Here is a 22900-nt window from a genome sequence, read left to right as displayed (position 1 = left end):
CCTATAAACTTTGACCTTGCCAACATGGCGTCGAAAGACAAGTACTCGGTCCTTCTTCCAACGTATAATGAAAGAGAAAACCTTCCCTTGATAGTTTGGTTGCTTGTAAAGTACTTTACAGAAAGGTGCGTATGTCAATGTTGATATTTTTCATATTCATGCATCTGGGTTTGGAAAATAACACAAATAAAAAAGGAAATACACCACAATAATAGTCTAGTTTATCACCGTCTACCTGTCTACAACTGAACAAGATCCCCCCAACTCTAGGGGAAAGTAGTCAAATTTCGGACACCTTAATTGTAAAACCTTTGTATGCTTGAAACCTATCCACATACCCCCATAACTGAGGTATGAGCAGAAAGAGAATTTTCTTTTCTTGCATTTATCACTTGAAACTCGACACAGATACTAAATTTGTGTTATACCAGGCCAAAGTAATCAGCAATGTATTACTGTTCAAATTTCAGACAGGGGTGTTCATAATTCGGACATAGGGGTGTTCAAATTTCGGACAGCAATTAAAAAACCAATTAAAATAAGTATGATTTTCATATAAAACATGTATATTGTTACATAATCATGAATTTCATGTGAGCAAATGTATATGCATTGAAATAAAAAGTTTGTTGAGTTTGTTTAGTTAATATAATATATATCTTTTGTAATTTTCATCATATATACCCAGATTTTGGGCTCAATGTGTAAGTACCCTTAAAGGATTTTAGAGCTGATAAATATGTTCCCTTGTCTACTTGCACTTTTATTTCTAGGATATAACTGGTTACCCAAGTTACTACTTTTACATTTTTATTGATTTTATAACTAAGGAAAGCTCTGAATTACTAAAATCCATTCAGAACTTTACAAATGTTATGAAAATCGAACAATATTTAAGTATTTATTGATTATTTGTGGACTGTTCCAAATAAGGAAATTTTCATATTAGTAATGGGTGTTCAAATTTCGGACACCAAACTTTATATAGGTATAATGATGGTTAATTCCCACTGTATTGTTTATTTTTTACTCAAAAAACAATAAAAAGAAAGTGTTAAACAAAAAAAAATAAAAAAAGTTTAATGAACACCACACTGAATAAGACATGTTTTGACATGCAGTTCCATATTGGCGTCATTTGACAAGTTCATTTTTGTATATTCAACCCCAGAAAAGGTCGCAGTCACATATTCACATTCAAACTTACAATACAAAATATAATGCTCACTTATCTGTTCTTCAATCTTGTTAATTTCCAATTTGAAAGTAAAGCATAGGTCAGTTACAATGACTTTTTATTAGATATCTGGACTATTTTATGAGTTTTTAAGTATTTTCTAATTACTGTCCGAAATTTGAATCCGTCCGAAATTTGACTACTTTCCCCTACTGTACAAAGTACATTGTGATTATGGTGTTGTGATGACAATAATAAACATTTCATTGATTACAGAAACAATGTAATTCTGTATATAAAAAAAGAATCAATAATATGATGATGCACATCAGAAAATAGTGTCATCATCCATATGGCCATGTTAAAAATAAATATTAAATCAAAATAATCTATGGTGCATATATATATATATGTGTGTGTGTGTGTGTGTGTGTGTGTGTGTGCGTGTTGATGTGTAAATGAGGTTTAAATGATCAGATGGTAGAAATTGCTTGTTTCGGGAATTTGGATATATACTTTTTTGTGTGATATATCTGTTGTATTAGGTCTACAGTACATGCACACTGGTACAATAGGACTCATTCACATACCACGTGATTCTTGACAACGTTTGTGCGGGACTATTGTTTCTATTGGTGATGGAATGACGTTATCGCGGGATAATGTTATTTCAGCAGGAAGATATTACAAAGAGTTGCGTTCCATCACCACTAGAGATACTATTCCTGCACAAACGTTATCTGGTAGCATGTGGTATGTGAATTATGTTATTCTTATGTTTATTATTCTGTTCGTTTAAAGGCCCACTACCTTTGCAAAACAAAAGTTCAAAAGTTTCTTAGAAACAATAATATACGAAAATGTATACTAATATTTTAACATCAACCAAATGCAGGATTCCCAGCATAAACTATGTTAACAGTGTAAATTCATGTCACTGTTGTGCCGTTTGGCACCGTGATAATCAACTGGCACGCGGTAATTAGGACTACGACGAGGAACATAAAACGACCCGTGTTATGAAAATTAGCACTTGATTTATTTAAATTAAATTGTTTCAGAAGGTGATGGTAAGTGTGGTATTAACGGTAACTTGATTACTTTTGTGGCTCTAAGAAATTATCAATTTCGTGTTACTGTTACATTCCCACTTTAAAAATTAAAAGCCGTTTGGAAAGTTAGTGGCCCTTTAAGGTTTATAATTTTAAGGTTAAAAATATAACATTTATAATTACACTAGAAGTAGTTATCACTTTATCATTGAATTCATGTAATATTGATATGGATATAGAGGCAGATAGAAACATATATACATAGAGATTGGCAACTTCGCCATTTTCACGATAGGCAGATGTACATCGGTATATGTCACTAGGGGCTTTTAGATAAACTCTTCTATAGTTAAATACAGCAGAATAACTTTGATATGTTATAAAAGTTAAGTAATTTTCAGATGGTTTGAGTACGATTTTTCAAAGAAAAAATAATATTTTAACTTATATATTAATAAAACAAAATGCACTTCCGGTTTTGAATGCCTGATTTTCGAAAAACCAGGTAAAATTGCTCATTTTCATACTTTCAAAAATCATATTAAATAACATTAATTGGGAAAACTGATCACATCAAACCATGATATAATGTTTAAACTTTTTGTTGATGCAAAAATATCATGTATAAAAGAATACACTTAAAAGTAGTTAGCCAAGGGAAAATGCCTATAAACTGAAGGTCCCTCTGCCTGTCAACATAGACAAAGAAGGAGTTTCCAATCTCTATGTATATATGTTTCTGATAGAGGCTAAAAGCCTGCATCCATTATATGTCGTATTAAATTGTATCAAAGGTAATTGTCATCACCAAAATGTATAAACATCTTTGACAAAGACACCTTATTCGATTATATATTTATGTAAAAAGATAAAGTTCTCTGTAAGATTTTCTTTTAATTTCTCTATTTTGTTATCAGTGGATATGACTTTGAAATCATCATTATTGATGACGGAAGTCCTGATGGAACTCTAGAAGCAGCAAAGCAACTGGAAAAGATTTATGGCAAGGATAAAATTGTAAGCAATTTCCATTAATCTTGTATGCTAACGTTTTTTTATTGCATTGTCATTGTTAAAGATGCTCCACTGCTGACGAATGGTAATTTTCATTCATTTTAAATGTATGTAGGATACACAGACATATTAGTCTTTTCTTCAATAATAAAAATTAACTGGTACTTACTTTTTACCTTCATTGAAAAATTCAAAATTCTAATTTTAATACAGAATAAAAGTATTATTGTCCAAATGATAATTTTAATAAGTTAATTGTTTGAGCTCTGTCAGAGGTGGACATCTTTTAAAGTTTTGCATATATCTCCCACTTTTAATATGATTTGATCATTTTCAAATACAATATATATATAAGATTTTACTTATTATATTATTTCTGACATTATATAATTACTACACCAAGTTCATGTGGTACAATAAATATTTCAAATGTTTGGCAATTTATACTTTATCGGTATTTCAAACCTGAATTCTCAAACGAAATACTATTGCTTTAATTGATTCAATTAAAATTAATTGATTCCAAGGAAGTTTGATAAACAAGTTATGAAACATATACAAATTATTTCATGCAAATAACAATTTTGTATAATCATGTTTTCATGTCAGGTTTTAAGACCAAGAGAAAAGAAACTTGGCTTGGGTAAGAAGTTTAAGCATTAAACATTCAATTAATTTGATGATACATGAATAATGGTAATTGATTGACTGATTAACATGTTGAAAATACTGTTACACACTATGGTTTTGCGAGGGATTTAAAAAAAAAAAGAAAAATTTTTCTCTTTGATACGTATTTTCTTGATGGATTGTTTGGTCATTGTCAATAGTTTTTAGCTGCAATAACTCTTTATGATTGATATCATAAGTTCGCATAATTCACCTAGACCACAAATAAAGCCTATTCTATTCTGAAAATAATAATGTACCTGATGTTATGTTTCTATAGTGCAATCAGTATCTCCCTGTTTCAGGTACAGCCTACATTCATGGCGTAAAACATGCGACTGGAAACTTTGTGATCATAATGGATGCTGACATGTCACACCATGTAAGTCACTTATGACAGTAATCTTATCTGTACACTCATATTGAATAAGACAGTCTTTGTATTTATTTTCATCTACATAGTAGAAATCCCTTGCCAATAAAGTTTTTAAAAAATCTACATGGTAATACTCAATTATCAGGGCTGTGGTAAATTACATGTCAATTATGGGTATAACATTGTACTCAATTTAATATAGCTATATATACATAGGTGTACTTCGTGATGTGTTTTTGTGCTTCCTAATAAGTGTTGAATACAATTTCAAATACAGTTACCTGCAGGTAATATAGAGCGCTAATGCAATTTACTTTTAGTAACACTATGTATTCTCAAAACCAAGCTATATATATATCAAAATTATGATGTTCAATAAACATCTCCTGAAAAACAGCAGCAGCTGGGAAAACGTTAGAGATCGATCACTGATTTGTTTTAGTTTTGTTTTTTTCTATATATATATATATATATTTGTCTTCTTTCATTAATTGTCCCGTTTTACTGTTCATGTCATATTATGTAATCATGTTCGTTTTGTGTGTCTTGATTAAGGGGCAGATCACCTTGAAAATTTGACATTTGTTTAGTCCACACGGTTAGAATTACTTCTTTGTCCCATATTTACCATTTGAAGTAATTCGTATCCTACAGACTGACGTTTGATGGGATCCCGTGTCATCTGGAAAATCCTGTTGATATTACTTCTTTGACCCCTATATATATGTACAATTATACACTTGTATATAATAAACTTTGTAACATTGTATTACTATCATTTACATTTATTTTTCAGCCAAAGTTTATTCCAGAATTTATAAAGTAAGTTTGAAATAGTTACCATAATATTTTGCTAAAAGTATATGTACCTGAAGATCTACCAAGTGTATTTAAACGAATGACCTTGACCTTCATTCAAGGTTACAATGTTAAATAGGCAAAATCTTAAATTGGCTCCTGGTCAATAATTATAATCATTAGGGGCCTGGAGGCTGGATGTTGGGCCTGTAGCATGCTGGAATGAAGAGCTACCAAGTGTATTCAGTTGAATGACCTTGACATTCATTCATGATCATAGGGGTCAAATAGGCTGAAATATAACTCTTGAAATGACTATAAACTGCATGCTGGAATGAAGAGCTACCAAGTGTATTCAGTTGAATGACCTTGACATTCATTCATGATCATAGGGGTCAAATAGGCTGAAATATAACTCTTGAAATGACCATAAACTGTGGGCTATTCTTTTCCATGCTGGTAATGTATAGCTCCCTTCATACACGGTACTTTATAAGAGTAACAAGAGTTTTCTCCCTTTGCAATTCACTTCATGTCATCAATAGACTTCATCAAGTGTCGCCACAAGAAGATGTTTTTTGCTATAAATTCAAAAAATGTAACATGTAGCTATATTGAAAGTTATCCATAAAATTATGATAAGGACTAACTTGTTTATTTGTAGAAAACAGAAGGAGGGTGATTTTGATCTGGTGTCAGGTACACGGTATATTGGGAATGGAGGAGTTTTTGGATGGGACTTCAAGCGAAAACTTGTCAGGTGAGTAGTTAAACAAGAGTCCCAGAAGGCCTGTATCGCTCACCCTGGGTTTTAGAACCAAAATGTATACAATCTGATCCCCTTCCCATAAGGAGGTGCCTTGTCAAATTTTGTTACATTCCATGCAGAACTCTACGACTAGGAGCGATTTAAAGGATTTACCTTTATTTCCACTATTGGACCCCGCCCCTCCTGTCTCCAGGATGGGGGGGGGGATTGGTGGTTGACCCAAAATTTATACAAATTCTGTTCCCCTTCTCCCAGGAGGTTTCTGACCAATTTCGGTTACAATCCATGTAGAACTCTATGACAAGTAGATTTAATGGAAATGTTGGAGGACGGACGACGTATGGATGTTGTGCCATTACATAAGCTCACAGGCACTTTGGGCCAGGGGAGCTAAAAATGATATTAATTTCAAAATACTATACCAGCCTAGATAATTTTTACTTTATAATACTGTATAAACAATAGTACTAAAAGATATTCTACTCTGATCATATATTACTTGATTAATTAATTAATGGATACAATTTGATTTACTCTATTCAAAACAATAAACACCCCATCTCTAGACCTTCCCCTTTTGAGGCCTCAATTTTACTTACTTACAGACTGAAATTATGAAAGCTGTGTAGCTTTCTTTATTTGATGTCTTTTGTAAATTGATTACTCTATGCATTTATTCTGTGAAAGATTGGCTCAAATGTGGTCCTATTTAGCCCCTTTTATCTTTGTCTAATTTTAACCGCCCTGAACCCTTTTTGAGTCAAATCGGGTCGGGTATATATTTTAAGACATGAAACAATAGACCAGAAGAGGTGTGGTCAACCAATTTGATTATATTTACCAGATATAAGAAAGGATGACCACCTAACCAGATGGCACCTGATCATGATTATTTTGCTGGACAAAATTCATTTTCCCAAAGTGTTTTTATTTTTAGTTTGGTATACAATTACCATTGTACAAGGATGATTGATTATCCAATACTAGCTAGTGGCATATTGAGCCTAATTAACATACTTCTGACATTTTAAGAACTGAGTTTAATGCTTATGTTTTCATTTTAAATGCAAAGAGAGTATCTTATTTATACTCATGGACTTTGTATACAAATGTAAAAGTGATATTGTCCGAAGTTCATAATTTTTGACTTGTTGATAAGGTATCTTAAAGTGTACACGGAACGGAAAATTATATTTCGATATGCTATTCTCTTTGATCTCCTGACAAGAATGTTGAAAACCGCATCAAAATCGGCTGATTCAGTATCGAGATACCGCCCTCCAAAGTACTCGATTTTTACCTGTATATCGACTGCTAATCAGGGAATCGGCCGCTCAGGCTGATTTGGGGAATAACCGGATGTGACATCACGAGGACAACGGCAGTGAGGTGTTTAGTAGTTGGGTTATTGCATGGTGGACATACATATATGTATTTCTGAAATGGGGTTACGAGAATTTTACAAATATATATACAGTATATATATATATATACAGTTATGATGACGATTTAATTATATATTAGTAAATATTGCAACTAAATCAGGCTAAATACATATGCATAAGCAGAAACATCTATTAGGTATACCGGCATATGTTTCTGGTAGGTATCACCTTGTGTTCCTTGTGTAAATAGTTTTAACCCGCCATCTTATCTTTGTTTTGACATCTTACTAAATAATTAAACCTGGGGAATATTCAATTTTCATCATGTGATCTAAAGGAACTTATTCGGAAAATGATGGTTATGTAAAAAAATAATGGTTTTTAGAAAAAGTGGCAAGTTACATAAAGAAGATTGTTGGTTTTATGATGACAAACAGTTGGAAGTTGTAGACCAATTTACGTATTTGGGAGTTGTTTTTAAATTTAATAATAAGTTTAATGCATTACAAAAAAAGTTGTCAGAACAAGGGCGAAAGGCTCTGTTTGCTTTGTTTTCAAAATGTAAATCTATGCAAATGAATTTTGTTACTCTTTTAAATTTATTTGATACATATGTTAACAGTGTATTAAGTTATGCATCGGAAGTCCGGGGTGGCTTCAAAGCTCCAGATATTGAAAAGATACAGCTTGAATTCTGTAAAAAGGTATTACATATTAAAAAATCCACATGCAATGTAATGGTTTATTTTGAACTTGGGTGTTTTCCTCTTGTTTACACCAGAAAGTATCGAATGATAAAATACTGGTTGAAAATGATAAATTCTAATAACTGTATTTTAAAAACTGCCTGTAATGTTTTATTGAATTTACCAAAATCGAACAATGTATTTAATTGGGTAGAATGTGTTAAAGATATATTGTACAGTCATGGTTTTGGTGATGTTTGGGTAAACCAGCATAAAGTTGTTCCTTCAAATATTTTACCAATAATCAAACAAAGAATCAATGATATAGCTTTTCAAGAGTTGTCATCTATATTAGAAAACTCTTCTAAGTGCTATTTATATCGTCACCTGGTGAATCAAGTTGTTTTACAAACTTATTTGACAAAGTATATCCCAAACAAAAATCATATTGTATTGACAAAAATAAGGTTATCGGCACATAACTTGTGCATTGAATCTGGACGTTTTTCAAATTTAGATAGAAGTGAGCATGTTTGTAAGTTTTGTGACCCTCATCGTGATATTGAGGACGAATATCATGTTATTCTTATTTGTCCAATTTATCAAGATATTAGAAAGAAATTTATAAAAAGACATTATTGAGAAAAACCATCTATATTTAAATTAACCAAACTTTTGAGTACTACAAATATAAAAGAATTAAATCTACTTAGTAAATATATTTATAATGCAACTATTTTGAGAAAGTCATTAATGTAATGCTTGTCCATTCTCCACTTATCCTGTATGTATGCTAATTGTATTTTGATATTATTCTTTGTAAAAAGCAAATTAGTTGAAAAACTTATTGCAAATAAAGAATTTGAATTTGAATGTAATTATCAATTTGAAAACGCTTCTGTGTAAATAAAAATTCACTAGCCCTATGGATTTCAAGAACCAGCGTAATGAAAAGAATTTGTGTTAAATGTATTTTATAGCTCAATGCACGTAGATATAATAGACATAAATTGGGAGGGGGAGTTAAAAAAATAAAAACTTGAGAGTTTGATTTCATGGTATATAATTCATTTATAGCTGCACTGAGTCTCTCTTCCTTTTAATGCTACATGTACATGTATGTCGACATGTGTTCTTAAACAATCATCAACAGTACATTTATTGGTCATATAGAATATCATTATTGGTATAAATTACATATCGATCGATATTTACCAAAATTCACAGTGAATTGGATATCCGAATTCTAGCAACTATCAGAAATATAAAAATTCTGACATTGTGCATTATATTTGTATTGTTCTTTCTCTATATGTCATTTGAAAATAATTTTGTAGGTTTTTGTTATAAGAATACATTTACATGTAACCAGAAATATATGTACAAATATATACAGGAGTGCTTCTGAAGTATATGTATATACATCTAGTGCTTGATACACTTGTTAATGTTATGTTCGAACGGTATATTTTACTGTTAACCAAGAATTGAAAAGTGAAAACCAATATCATCACATTATACAACAATTACATGATGGTCCATCGCTAACTTACCTGTGAATTGATATTTTGACACCTGACGTGAGCTAATCAACAAAGCGTGACAGGCTACTAAACACCTTTATTACATAATCTGGTTAGTCTCGATTGACCACGCGTTTTAGTTACTGCAGTTTATAGGTAACGCAGCACAACATTGGCTATTCGGTAGTATTCTAATTTTGATACCTCGTATAAGAAACATATATCCATATGTATATATGTTTCTGCTCATATTTGCTGTTTGGATTAGAAATAGACATCTTCAGTCTCATTTTTTCCCGTTTGACCCGTGCATGCTTTATTTTTCAATTAAAGACACCAACAAATGAACTTGAGCGAAATATTAACAAGTCGTCTTATGTACTGTTTTATTTGAAAGCTGAATGTATTTCGTCAAAAAATAAATGGATCAAAATATCACTCCTGCTAAATTATAAATATTTGTGATATTATGGTTCTCAAAACTTGGTATATAGAATCATCTGATAGAATTAAATCCACCAAATCACAGTAGAATTAAATGACAAACAATTATGTACTTATATACTGATAATTAAATATTAAATGTTTATTAATTAAGTCACCTGATCGATTTCAGACAACGTAATTTTGGATAACATAATCAAGAACATATACGTCCTTGATATAATATTCATGTATATGAGGTTCCAAACACCGCGGATATACAACGTAAGTGTATAGTTAGGTATATTTTATTGTGTGTAATTTTGCAGTAATCGCTCAGAGGTGTTCATTTATCTATGACAGACACATCATATATGCATGGAATAAATCACTATTTTCAAGCATATTCCAAACTCATATCTGTGATCGAGGATAATATTAAATAGGTATCGGACATGTACACAGGTATTTGTGTCTTCAAAATCGATATTTACAGATAGTTTGTTTGAGATGGCAGACACCGAAAATCGCCACTCTAACTTACGCAGTAGAGTCGATCCCGTTGTCCTCGTGACGTAATAGGTCAGAGGTCCCGAATCGGGGTCAATGGCTTCGGGCTTCAGGTGTGTTCTAAAGAAAAGTCGCATTATCTCTAACACCGTAATCGCTATGAAACTTGTACTTTCTCCATTCTAAATTTTATCTAATGACACATTTATCAAGCCTTATATATCAAACCATTCCGTGTACACTTTAATGAAAATTACAACATATTTGCATTACTTTAAATAACTTATGACTGTAATCTTCTAGACATTTTTTCAAGGGAAAACTTTTAATGCAGCCCTAAAACTCCAAACTGTCAAATCCTGATTTCGTCAAAGACACCTTAATTATAGTCAAATCATTTTTACTTCAATTTATAGAGTATCTGACAACATCTCATAAAGGGCTAAGTTCTGTAAGACTTTCCAAACATATCCTGATATCACACTCAAGCTCACCAAATTGAAATACTCAAGATAACTTAGCGTGTCAGGTCATGTAAATGCAATGTACATTTGTCTGTAAATTGTATTTTGAACAGTCGTACAGCAAACTATATTACACAAGTGTTACTGAGACCTGGAGCCTCTGATCTGACCGGCAGTTTCAGGTAATAATCACTGTTGTGTAAAATGACTTCAAAATTTTCATTCGATTGTATCAAAAATTCCATGGAACCGTTTTTAGATTTTACAAATGTTACAATTAAAGTAGATATTCTTGTAAAACAAAAAAACAAAGATTCAGAAAAAAGTATTACTAATAGAACCAATCTTGGACTTACATGTTTTATGGGGGTAATGTGCTTGAATCAGATTAAAATGGACTGAACTAGAATGAAATGATTTTGAATTTAAATGAATTGAATTGAATAATATGAATCCAGCTGACTTATATTGATATTATTTGTAGACTGTACAGAAAAGATGTGCTGTTGAAGCTGGTAGAAGCATGTGTGTCTAAAGGCTATGTGTTCCAAATGGAGATGATCATCCGTGCCAGACAGCTTAACTTTTCCATTGGAGAGGTATTTGTTTATTCAAAATAATCATGTCCCCTAAACGAAGTTGGGGGGACATATTGTTTTTGCTCCGTTTCTTATTATTATTATCCTTATTATTATTTTAAATCTTATTTCTTCCACTTTCTTCTGCCGGAATGGTTTCTGACACTTTTCTCAGAAACTACTGGGCCGATGATCAGAAAACTTGGTAGACAGACTCTATAGGGTGTGGGATGGTACATAAAGGCTTTTTTCCGGGACCGGAAGTCCAAGATGGCCACCAGGGCCCATTTCCTGTTTTCAGGTTTTGGTCTCCGATCTCAAAGAAAATTGGTCTGTAGGGGTTTTAAGGGATGGCGATCAACATGCAAACATTTTCGTAAAGATTTTAGTATTCCAAGATGGCCGCTGGCCCACTTCCTGTTTTCAGGTTTCGGTCCTCTATCTCAATGAAAATTGGTATATAGGGGTTTTAAGGGATGGCGAACAACATGCAAACATTTTTGTAAAGATTTTGGTATTCCAAGATGGCCGCTGGCTCATTTCCTGTTCATCAGGTTTCAATCTCCGATCTCAATAAAAATTGGTCCACAGGGGTTTTAAGGGATTACGAACAACACAAAAACATTTTCGTAAAGATTTTTGGTATTCCAAGATGGCCGCTGGGCTAACTTTCTGTTTTTATATTTCGATCTCTGATTTCAATAAAATTAGAATATAGGGATATTAAGGGATACTGATCAATATGGTAAAAAATTTAAAAGATTGTCGCTGGGCCAACTTCCTGTTTTCAATTTTTCGTCCGCAATTCATTGAAAATTGGTAAATGGGTGTTTTAACTTAAAATTTTAAGGGATGCCATATGGGCAAGATAACTGCCAAATCAATTCCTCTGAAAATATCCTTGTATTACCATATTTTTGAGCGTATAGTGGCAATAGTGCACACTTTTTTAGCTCGCCTATTTGAAGAATAGGGGGAGCTAATGTTGTCACCCCGGCGTCGGCGTCGGCGTCAGCGTTGGCGTCCCATTTCATGTTAAAGTTTTTGAGCAAATTTCTGTTTCATCAATTGTTTAAGCTTGAGTCATCATAAATGTTTATGATTTTATTTTCCTAATGTGTATGGATGCTGAATGTGATAATACAACCAATTTGGGGCCCTTTAGGGGTTTTTTGAGTCTGTTAAATTGTCATATTTCCACGTTAATGTTTTTGAGCAAGTTTCTATTTTGTCTATTGTTTAAGCTTAAGTCATCATAAATGTTTATGATTTTATTTTCCTAATGTGTATGGATGCTGAACGTGATAATACAACCAATTTGGGGCCTTTTAGGGGGTGTTTGAGTCTGTTTATTAGTCATATTTCCATGTTGAAGTTTTTGAGCAAGTTTCTACTTTGTCAATTGTTTAAGCATAAGTCATCATAAATGTTTATGATTTTATTTTCCTAATGTGTATGGATGCAGAACATGATAATACAACCAATTTGTGTCTCTTTAGGGGGTTATTGAGTCTGTTAATTTGTCATATTTCCATGTTTCCAACTTCTTCTTCTGAATAGGCGAGCTTTGCTGTTCTCCAACAGCTCTTGTTTCATAAATTATCAAGTGAAAAGTTTGGGTGCGCACTATATGCAAGTACAAGGCATGGCCAGGTCCTGGGTCATGATCACCGAGTTATGTAGTTATGTACATTTTAGGAGAACCTGAATTCCTATATAAAAATACATCAAAATTCTCCCAAGATGTTCATATACACTGTGCAACTGCATTCTTGATTTGTTGCAATTGGGGAATGCGTTTGGAGGACTATGTAATGGTGTCCATAGCAATGAGTACTTGTTATTTTTACTATTAAATTATATACTGCAAACCAACAGTCTTCAGTGGCTTCTAAATTTCGCAATTTCTATTTAAAAACAAATTTGTGAAGATTAACACTACTGCAAATGGAAACCATGAAAAAAAATGAAAATCCCATGAAACTCCCATTAAACCATGAAAACATACCATGAAATTTTGTTTGAACATTTTTCATGGTGCCATGAAAAACTTGTAATAAATTACATGGTACAATGAAAACACAAAAAAATGACTGGTATATACAAGCAATTAACCCATGAATTATTTTCATGGTCATGATTTCCAATGACAACAACATTCATAGCCATGATTCCATGCAATTTAATGGCCATGAAGAAAAGATGCAGTTGACAAAGTGATCATCATGGCCTTAAAACTCTCCTTTCAAATTTGGATGATTTTTCACCCCATGAACTCTATTTGTTATTAAGCTTTCATGGCCATGAAATAGAACTTATGATAGTTTATTTCAATTAAAATATTAAGAGCTTTCATGGCCATGAAATGGAACTTAAAAATGCTTCAACTAAACATTAAACCAATAACATTGATGAGAAACCCTTTGATTTTTTTTAAGTCACCTGAGACGAAGTCTCAAGTGACCTATTCTAATCGCCTTTTGTCCGTCGTCGTCCATCGTGCGTCGTATGTCCGTAAACAATTTACATTTTCGACTTCTTCTCCAAAACTGCTGAAGCAGATTCAATGAAATTTTGCACAAACCTTCTAAGGCATAAGGCCAATCAAAATTGTGAATTATATGGTCCCCACCCCCCAGGGGGCTGTGGGAGGGGCCAAAAGGGGTAAAATTGAGTAAAATTTCAAAAATCTTTTTCTCTACTCACAGATGTGTTAGAATCAAATACTCTTCATAGATAGAAAGGTCTCAAGGCCCTCTACAAAAATTGTGAATTATATGACCCTGGTGTCTCAGGTTTCCCACTGGGTAGGGGGTTAAGTTTACTGTAGTTTATATTGGGAAAACACATTTTTGAGCATTATTTGGTCATTTGTAATAGAATCAAATGAGTCAAATATTGTCAGAATTATCAGTATGAGATGGCCATTTAATCCTATTAACAAATTTTCTATGACTGACCCCCAGGGGCCTTAGGGGCGGGGTCAAAAGGGGTCAAATAGGCTAAAACTTCAAAAACCTTCTTCTGAAATTCTGGAAATGGTAGAATGAAATACTTTTCATAAATAGAAAGGTCTTAAGGTCCTTTACAAAAATTGTGAATTATATGACCTGGGGTCTCACATTTCCCCTGGGGAGGGGGTAAAGTTTACTATAGTTTATATAGGAAAAACACATTAATGAGCATTTTTTGCTCAATTTTCATAGGAAATGAGTCAAACTTGGTTAGAATTATTAGCCTGAGATAGAATTTTAATATCATATCCACATTGGTCCTGGCCGACCCCCTGAGGGCAGAGGGGCGGGGCTAAAAAAGGGTCAAATATGCTAAAACTTCAAAAATCTTCAAAATTCTGGAAATAGTAGAATCAAATAATTATAGATGGAAAGGTCTTAAGGTGTTTTTTAAAAATTGTGAATTATATGACCTTGGGGTCTCACGTTGCCCCCTGGGGAGGGATCAAGTTAACTTTAGTTTATATAGGAAAAACACATTTGTGAACATTATTTGCCCAATTTTCATAGGAAATTAGTCAAACTTGATTAGAATTATTAGCCTAAGATATAGCATTTTAACATCCATATCCGTTCTCGATGACCCCCTGGGGGACCAGAGGGGCAGGACCAAACAGGGTCAAAATGATTAAAATTTCAAAAAATACCTCTAAGTTCACAGGTTTGATGGAAACAAATACTCTTCATAGTCTAAAAAGTCAAATTTAATAATCACCGACCAACTTCAAGGCCCAGCATATAGTGTTTATATGTCTTTATTTTGTTTCATTATTTGTTTCATTATATATTCTAACTCAGGTGACCGTTAAGGCCCATGGGCGTCTTGTTTAAAGATTTTTAATATCCAAAGTTTTACATGCTGTATCTTCTGAGTGAAACTTTTAGAGTCCATAAATCATTTCCAATCTCCTTGCTTATAATTTTGAAGTCACATGACTTGTCACATGACCACATGAGCCACATGACTTCCATATAATATATTTCCCGCCAAAACAGTGAAAATCTAAAATGGTGGATGTGTCTGCTGTATTTTGGAAGTGGAAAAATTATTTGTCTTAAATTGGAAGTTTTGCCAAATAAGTGAAAGGATTATTTCATTCCTGAATTTCTTCAAGCAAAGATAAACACTTTGAGAAAGTTTTAATTTATTTGCATTTCTTTATCAATATGAAATCTTTGCCTACTGTTCATATGCATACACAATGAAGATATTGGTTTGTGTATTTGTCAATTGTTATTGATTTATATTGTCCACGTAAACTGCCATGCTATACCATGATAAGTTTATTTTGGACAAGTACTAATTCACTGAGAATGTATAATATCAATCGCTGCATATCCCTGATAACAGATTTTCTTGGCATTTAATATGTGGCAGTATGAAAACATAATGAACACAGTGAACTGTTGGTGATTCAAAGTTAAACTCTTCTGTTGTTAGATATTAATATATATTTACATTTCCGTTTTCTCTTTGCTATATAACCTTACCAACTGCGAAATCGTTTACACTTGCGTAAACGCAGTGGTTGTCGTGCAAAAATACACACACCGGAACACTGACTTCCGCAAGTAGTGTGAATGCGCATCCGGTTAGGCCTATTGTTTCTGTATGAAACATCTTCAATAGATTGCATGTATGAATGTTATGTAAATCTTAAATTTTATATCAGCAAATAAAAAATTAACAAATATTATGTAAATGGGATGAAAAAAGATAAAGTTAATGTGGAACTATATTTTTTGTTCTCTTTGAATTTGACAACATTTCCTGTCAAATTGAAGCCAGCTGCTCCGGGATTCCATCAATTGACCGGCTGTTCCAACGATTGTATAACATTGAAAAAACAGAGTTTTATTTTATTTGAACACTTAATTTGAATGAAATGGTCAATCGAAATGTAAATTTAAGGAATGGTTTTTATTGTTTGTTGTTTACTGGTGTGTAAACTGCATTTTTTGTACAGATATTTCAACATGGCTTTAAAATATCTGTACAAAAAATGTAGTTTTCACACCAGTAAACAACAAACAATAAAAATCATTCCTTAAATATGGATTGTATCTGTTGACATAGATGCTATATAGCTTAAAACAAGTTCCATGTTATTATCATTTTTCTCATGGTTTCCATGTGCAGCAATGAATTATAATTAAAGGCAGATAGAAAAAATGTAAATTTTTCATAGCCTTGAAATTTATTCATGAAAAATACAATTATCTTCATGATGACATTTCATTGGTAAAGATTTAATACTCTTAGAAACACTAAAGAAATATCAGGGCCATAAATAATTTTATCAAGTAATGAACTTTCAACTACCCCATGATTACTTTACCTTATTCATGGCCATAATCATGTTCAAGGCCATGAAAATATATATATTCATGGTCATAAAAACACTGAATAAAAATCATGGTCATGAAGCTATTCAGAAATTTCACGACCATGAAATTAAGATCACAAAATTTAATGGGCATGAAAAATGATTTACATTGGGTTTTTTATGATCATGATTACTTTACCTTTTTCATGGCCATTTTCATGGAGTTCGCAGATTTAAAAACTAAATGGAAATTGGTGTAGATATTAATTTAGTCTTGATGAAAAACTTTCACAATTTTAATTAAATCACGAAATTTGCAAAAGCATTAAGCACAAAAGAATGTTGGTTTACAGTAAGTGTGAAGGTTTTCCTAGTATAACAACAATTAAGTACATGTAATTTCATCTACAGTGCCCATGAGGCTGGTGAGCTTATTCTTCATGTGGCCATCCAGCTGGCATCAACTTTTCTCTTTAAGCAACTTCTTCTCCAATTCTAGGAAGCCTAGTCCGCTAAACCTGCCTATATTATTAGTTTTTTTTTAATTTTTTTTGTTTTTGCCTAATATATAGACTATATATTGGGCAAAAACAAAAAACAAAATTTAAAAAGCCTAATAACATAGGCAGGTTTAGCGGACTATAGGAAGCCTAGACACCATATTTTGGCATATATCATCCTGGGACATAAGGCTGCCAAGTTCGTTCAAATAAATGACCTTGACCTTCATTCAAGATCACAGGGGTCAAATATGCTAAATTCTTAAAACAACATGTCAACAACCAAGAGCTCTGGTGATCTGGTATTGGGCCTGTGATATGTTGGGATGAAGGGCTACAAAGTTTCTTCAAATGAATGACCTTGACCTTCATTTATCTGGGTCATTCATATGTTACTTGTTTTTTTATATGTTTAGGATGTAACAGGACATAACCAAGTGACGATTGAAGAGAAATGTGTTTATTAGTTTATTTGTTTTATCTAGGTTCCAATTTCCTTTGTGGATCGAGTGTATGGTGAATCCAAGCTGGGAGGGAGTGAGATCATTGCATTCCTAAAAGGACTGCTGTATCTCTTTGCTACTACATAATATACATTGTAGATCTTTTAAAGGTGTTTATTTATATACACTTCCATGATAAAATCATAATGTAGTTATTTGTTATACATACAACAAATCATGATTAAATTAACTGTTACACATTGTCTTTGTGTTAATTTCTTTACCTGCTTACCTGAACAAATTGGTCAGCTGAGACAAGGTTGAACTATGATGATGCCCTTCCATCTAGCATCAGGTTTTGTCTCACATGCATCATTAAACAATTATATTTTAAACTTCTCAATAATCATGAGACTCAGGGTCCTCTTATGGGGCCTTAGCATGCTTGCACGAAGGACTACCAAATTTGTACAAATGACTGACATTTACTTTCATTTAAGGTCAATGATAGTGGAGAACTAGGTTAAAATCTTCTAATGATTTCTATGTACATGATATTGGGCCAGTAGCATGGTAGAATGTACGGCTACCAGGCTCTTCAAAATGAACGACATTGATCACCACTAATTTACGCCATGAGTCCTGATATTGGGTCTGTATGTCTTAATGCCTATATGGACCATCATTTAAGTCGATTGTTTCAAAGATGCATAAGGCCTAAATGACCTCTCACCAAGAATCCTAGAATTTACACGTTGCATGTAGCATGTTGGATAAAATGCACTGAAAAACACACCCCACCCGATCACATTATACTGACAACGGGCAAACCAGTTGTATCACTCTTCACCCGTGCTATGTTTTAGCACGAAGCAGAAGCAGAAATTACCACTTTACTAGTCTATGATGTGTCTCAGCCAGGGGAAATAATCCAGAGCCTAGTTCACAGCGACGAGCGCTCAACTGGAGGCTAAAAGTAAGGCATTGTCATTGGAGATTTTATGAAGAAGAATGTCGGTAAGAAAGAAAATGGACAATAAGATATTTTACGATCAAGTAATAGAGGCAGCAGGTGCAAACTACCGTGAATGATCCTAACCTTCAGGCAAGATAAACTCTAACCGAGATACACCATAGTCTATAAAAACGTCTGCTGCTGCTTAGCGCTCAGTATAAAAGGAGTGGAACAACTGCTTTGCCTCTCGTCAGTATAATTTGACTGGTAAAGGTTCATCCTCGATGCTCCTGGTGTTACGATCACTAACGATCACTACATCCCTGGGCTATATCATAGTAAAACTGAAAACAACAGAACAGGTAATTTAGTCTTTTGATGCACACCAAAAGAGCCGTATAACGGTACATTGTGCTTGACTGTACATGTGTGACTTTGAAGTTGGGCGTCGCTGCAGTCTTCAAAGGAAATTTTTGCTGTGATTAGTCAGATTTTTTCCTCTGAGACAGTCCAGGGTTATAGAGATCGTAAGTGATCGGAACCCCTGGAGTATCGAGAATGGGATGTGCTTCAGTGGAAAAAAAAACACAATTAAAGAGAAGCAACACGAACATACTGCAGTATCCCAAAACACACCGAGAACCGTCTTTAATAACCTAGCTAGCTGTTTAAGATCTAATCAACATACCAATACTTATATAAGGGATGAAGTGTCACCAAGTTGAAATTAAACGACTTTGACCTCCATTCAAAGCCACATACATCAAACATACAAGTCTTTATATACATGTAAGTGATAAAGATAATACTTACATACAATGTCCAAATGTATTTGACATATACTTATAGTGATATGAAGGCTAACAAGTTGTTGTAAATGATGCAGTGTAATGTTCATTCTTGGTTTGTCAAACACCTTTTTATAAAGGAACAGTTTAGCCACAAATGATTGATCAGCAGCAATGCACAATCATTTTGTTTATTTGGGAAAAGTGGAAAAAATAACCAATTGACCTTTTTGTTGTTTAATTAGATTTTAATGATATCGGGATTACAATTAGTACAAAAATAATTAAGTTCTTTGTAAACTCTCTGTTTAACTGTAAGTATGCATATGTGCATGTCTATAAATGCGCATACAACACAAAGCACAATTAGTGCACAGCCGACGAGCAATGCTGTCATTTATTTGGTGTCATTTGTGATTAGCTAACCTTTTGACATGTTCAGGACTAACTACCAGAGTTGAGCCCCGGTCAGTTTGTGATATTTATTTCAGTAACGCCATTCAGGTCCTTTAATTGGTCACAGTTGAAGGTCACTGCCACTTGGCGACGTCCCGGTTTCTTTGGGGTCAAGGTCAAAAGGGCAATCCATGTTTCACCTGCACCTACGTCACTGAAATGAAAGTGAAACAACGATGTTATTGAAAATCCCAAAATTCAAAATGCAAAATGCTAACGTACATAACTTTCTGAGCTAGATTTAAATGTCAATCATTGCTATTTAATTGATAGGTATATTGAACAATGGTTTTGCCATCGCAGAACTGCCTCCCTCAATTGGTCGCTACTTTTATGTGTTGTACTGCCTCCCTCGATCGGTCGCTACTTCTATGTTCTGTACTGCCTCCCTCAATTGGTCGCTACTTTTATGTGTTGTACTGCCTCCCTCGATTGGTCGCTATTTCTATGTACTGTACTACCTCCCTCGATTGGTTGCTACTTCTATGTGCTGTACTGCCTCCCTCGATTTGTCGCTACTTCTATGTGCTTTACTGCCTTCCTCGATTGGTCGCTATTTCTATGTACTGTACTACCTCCCTCGATTGGTCGCTATTTCTATGTACTGTACTACCTCCCTCGATTGGTTGCTACTTCTATGTGCTGTACTGCCTCCCTCGATTTGTCGCTACTTCTATGTGCTTTACTGCCTTCCTCGATTGGTCGCTACTTCTATGTGCTGTACTGCCTCCCTCGATTGGTCGCTACTTCTATGTGCTTTACTGCCTCCCTCGATTGGTCGCTACTTCTATGTTCTGCTCCATTGTACGTTTGGGAGCTTATGATATATCCGTGAATTTACTTTTTGTATGAAACCTACGTCAACTCTATAGCATTAAGTATGATCTATACCACCAGTAATAACCTGCTGAAACCCCATCTAATCACAATATATGTTACAGATCGTCTAGACCGCTCGCCCTATTCCAAAAACCCGGAGTATAACAACCATATTCCTCAATTAAGATTGGTGTCGACACAAAAGCTTTCCTTGTTGGAAGGGGACAATAGCAGAGGAAAGATAAAACCGTAATGTAGAACCCTGGATCCAGACAATCTGTTTCACGTGGCTTAATCCCTTTATAAAGGAGTAATCACGCTGTATTTCTTCAAACCCAATTCCCCCACAAGTAAACACAAATAATTTAGAACGGGTAACGGTGTGATTTCACTCCACCCTATGGTTAAACGACGAATGATCCTATCATACGTAAACAATTACCGAAATAATTATCCTAACGTTGACACCTTTAGTGAAAATGGAAACGAAACGGTATCATTCAAATATTTTTATTAAATCAATTTATCAAATTAGTATTCAAGCTTTCAAATTGAATTGATATTGGAAGTTACAATTCCATCCCCACAGGGACATTGAAAAGATGTTACGTAACTCACATTTTCTTATTTTTATTAGATATTGCTAAGATATTCCATGTATTCATGTCTGGGTTTTAACCTTATATAAACTCTATGGGTTAAAAACGCAAAATATTTTGGTAAGTGTAAGCTTTGTGTTGAAACATTATTTTTAGTTTGACTTGTAACTTTATTTGTATATATTTGGCGAGAGCAATTTTTTCAATATCAGCTTCATTAGGGATGTAGCAGAGACTATGCTAAAATTTGAAATACAATGGTTTCTCCTCGAATTCGTCCTATCATCAGTGAGATGTAGTTCTAAACAATGGAAGATCTCTGTTAAAAATGTCGCAGATGTCGCAGATCATTTTTATTTCTATATATGGCGCTATGATATTGAGTATAGTGTATCATCTGAGACGTTACGAATGCTCAATTGAAATTTTGTTTGAAGTATCCGAAACAGTCATGGGCTACATATCAGAATTAGTGTAACTATGATATAGATCAGTGACAGATATTGTCATATGTGAATGGTGTCGAAAAGAAAGGATAGCATGGTTAAGCACTTCCTTATACAATGTCCATCCTCATTCAAATCCAAATAATTAAATCCAGAATGCATAAAGTACAATAATCGTTGGTTGACTTGTCAATCATACCAATTAACATTACTGTCGTTGGTTGTTTGGTTTAGGCCCCAATCCCCACCCTCATCAACCCATGCACGCTTACTATTCTAAACACAAAAAAGCAAACAGTCAAGTCTAATTAAACAACTTACGCAATTTGGAATTCCTTTTCCGCGTCAAGCCCAGGGCCTTCAACCATCAACGCGCAGTTTGTAAGGTTTTTATTTAGGGGATTCGAGAACGAAATGCGGCACTCAAAAGGCTGGCGCGTCCGTGAGGACGGAGATGTAATCTGTAAAAGGAAAATATTGTGACACATAGGTACCGTAGTCCTAATATTATTGATATCGAAGTCAATATTGTTCCCAGCTACATTTTTGAGTAATGCACATACAACTTTAGTGGTAAAAAATATTTTACTTGAAGGAGTTTGTCAGGACACTTTTATACCATGCTTTAGTTAGAAAGCTTGGTCAGTTCTGGCTATAATGATACACATGTCGCTTCTTTTAATGTCACGTGACGTGTGCAGATAAGCATATTTTATACCAACAGTCCAGGATACACAACCTTTTATACTGAACACCCGGTTCGATCGGTTGTAAAACTAATTACTCCTAGCAGATTTTCCGACAGGCCGGCAGATTTAATACAGTCATTGTCAAGGCTTGTCAAAACAGCACATAACACCAGGTCCCTTAATCATAAACAAACACCCACATTCCAGCTGTATTAATGAAAATGAAAACTACAATCCTATCATATCCTGAGAATACCACAATTTTATGTCGCGCCTTACTTGGTACTTGTCATGTTTTGGGTACACATAACGAAACTATTTTAGCAGAGTCGACATCAAAAACTACAACCAATGAGTCATTTGATAGGCGATAAAATTCCACACAGGTCCGCTACCAATATATCATTTGCAGTTTTGTGGTCAGACAATGTTTTTAAAAT

The 22900-nt window shown here is 33.7% G+C and overlaps 2 protein-coding genes across 2 annotated transcripts in view; one reads left to right on the top strand and one right to left on the bottom strand.

Annotated features, from left to right (window-relative positions):
• The first annotated feature begins 20 nt into the window (after positions 1–20).
• LOC138316242 (dolichol-phosphate mannosyltransferase subunit 1) lies at positions 21–17966 on the top strand. Its single transcript, XM_069257854.1, has 9 exons — positions 21–125; positions 3147–3246; positions 3853–3886; positions 4218–4294; positions 5085–5110; positions 5751–5846; positions 10960–11028; positions 11331–11445; positions 17751–17966. The coding sequence occupies exons 1-9, from the start codon at positions 25–27 to the stop codon at positions 17853–17855; spliced, it is 723 nt and encodes a 240-aa protein (XP_069113955.1). The 5' UTR covers positions 21–24; the 3' UTR covers positions 17856–17966.
• Positions 17967–19692: 1726 nt separating this feature from the next.
• LOC138316797 (protein-glutamine gamma-glutamyltransferase K-like) overlaps positions 19693–22900 on the bottom strand; it is a 50406-nt gene continuing 47198 nt past the window's right edge. The window contains exons 14-15 of the mRNA XM_069258453.1: positions 22093–22232; positions 19693–20061 (exon numbers count right to left, since the gene is read on the bottom strand). Of these exons, the coding sequence (XP_069114554.1) occupies positions 19920–20061; positions 22093–22232 (282 nt within the window). The 3' untranslated portion in view covers positions 19693–19919. The remainder of the gene's footprint in view (positions 20062–22092; positions 22233–22900) is intronic.

The sequence above is a fragment of the Argopecten irradians genome, chromosome 2 (assembly GCF_041381155.1).
Source record: "Argopecten irradians isolate NY chromosome 2, Ai_NY, whole genome shotgun sequence".
NCBI classification, from domain to species: domain Eukaryota; kingdom Metazoa; phylum Mollusca; class Bivalvia; order Pectinida; family Pectinidae; genus Argopecten; species Argopecten irradians.
Note: the sequence above shows the minus strand (reverse complement) of the source record. Positions and strands in the feature narration are given on the sequence as shown.

Bases quoted from the DNA above. Each gene is read 5' to 3' on its own strand.
- LOC138316242 (XM_069257854.1), top strand. From the start codon at position 25: ATGGCGTCGAAAGACAAGTACTCGGTCCTTCTTCCAACGTATAATGAA. The intron at 3,887-4,217 runs GTAAGAAGTTTA...TCCCTGTTTCAG, and splicing joins AGAAAAGAAACTTGGCTTGG to GTACAGCCTACATTCATGGC. The intron at 11,029-11,330 runs GTAATAATCACT...TATTATTTGTAG, and splicing joins GATCTGACCGGCAGTTTCAG to ACTGTACAGAAAAGATGTGC.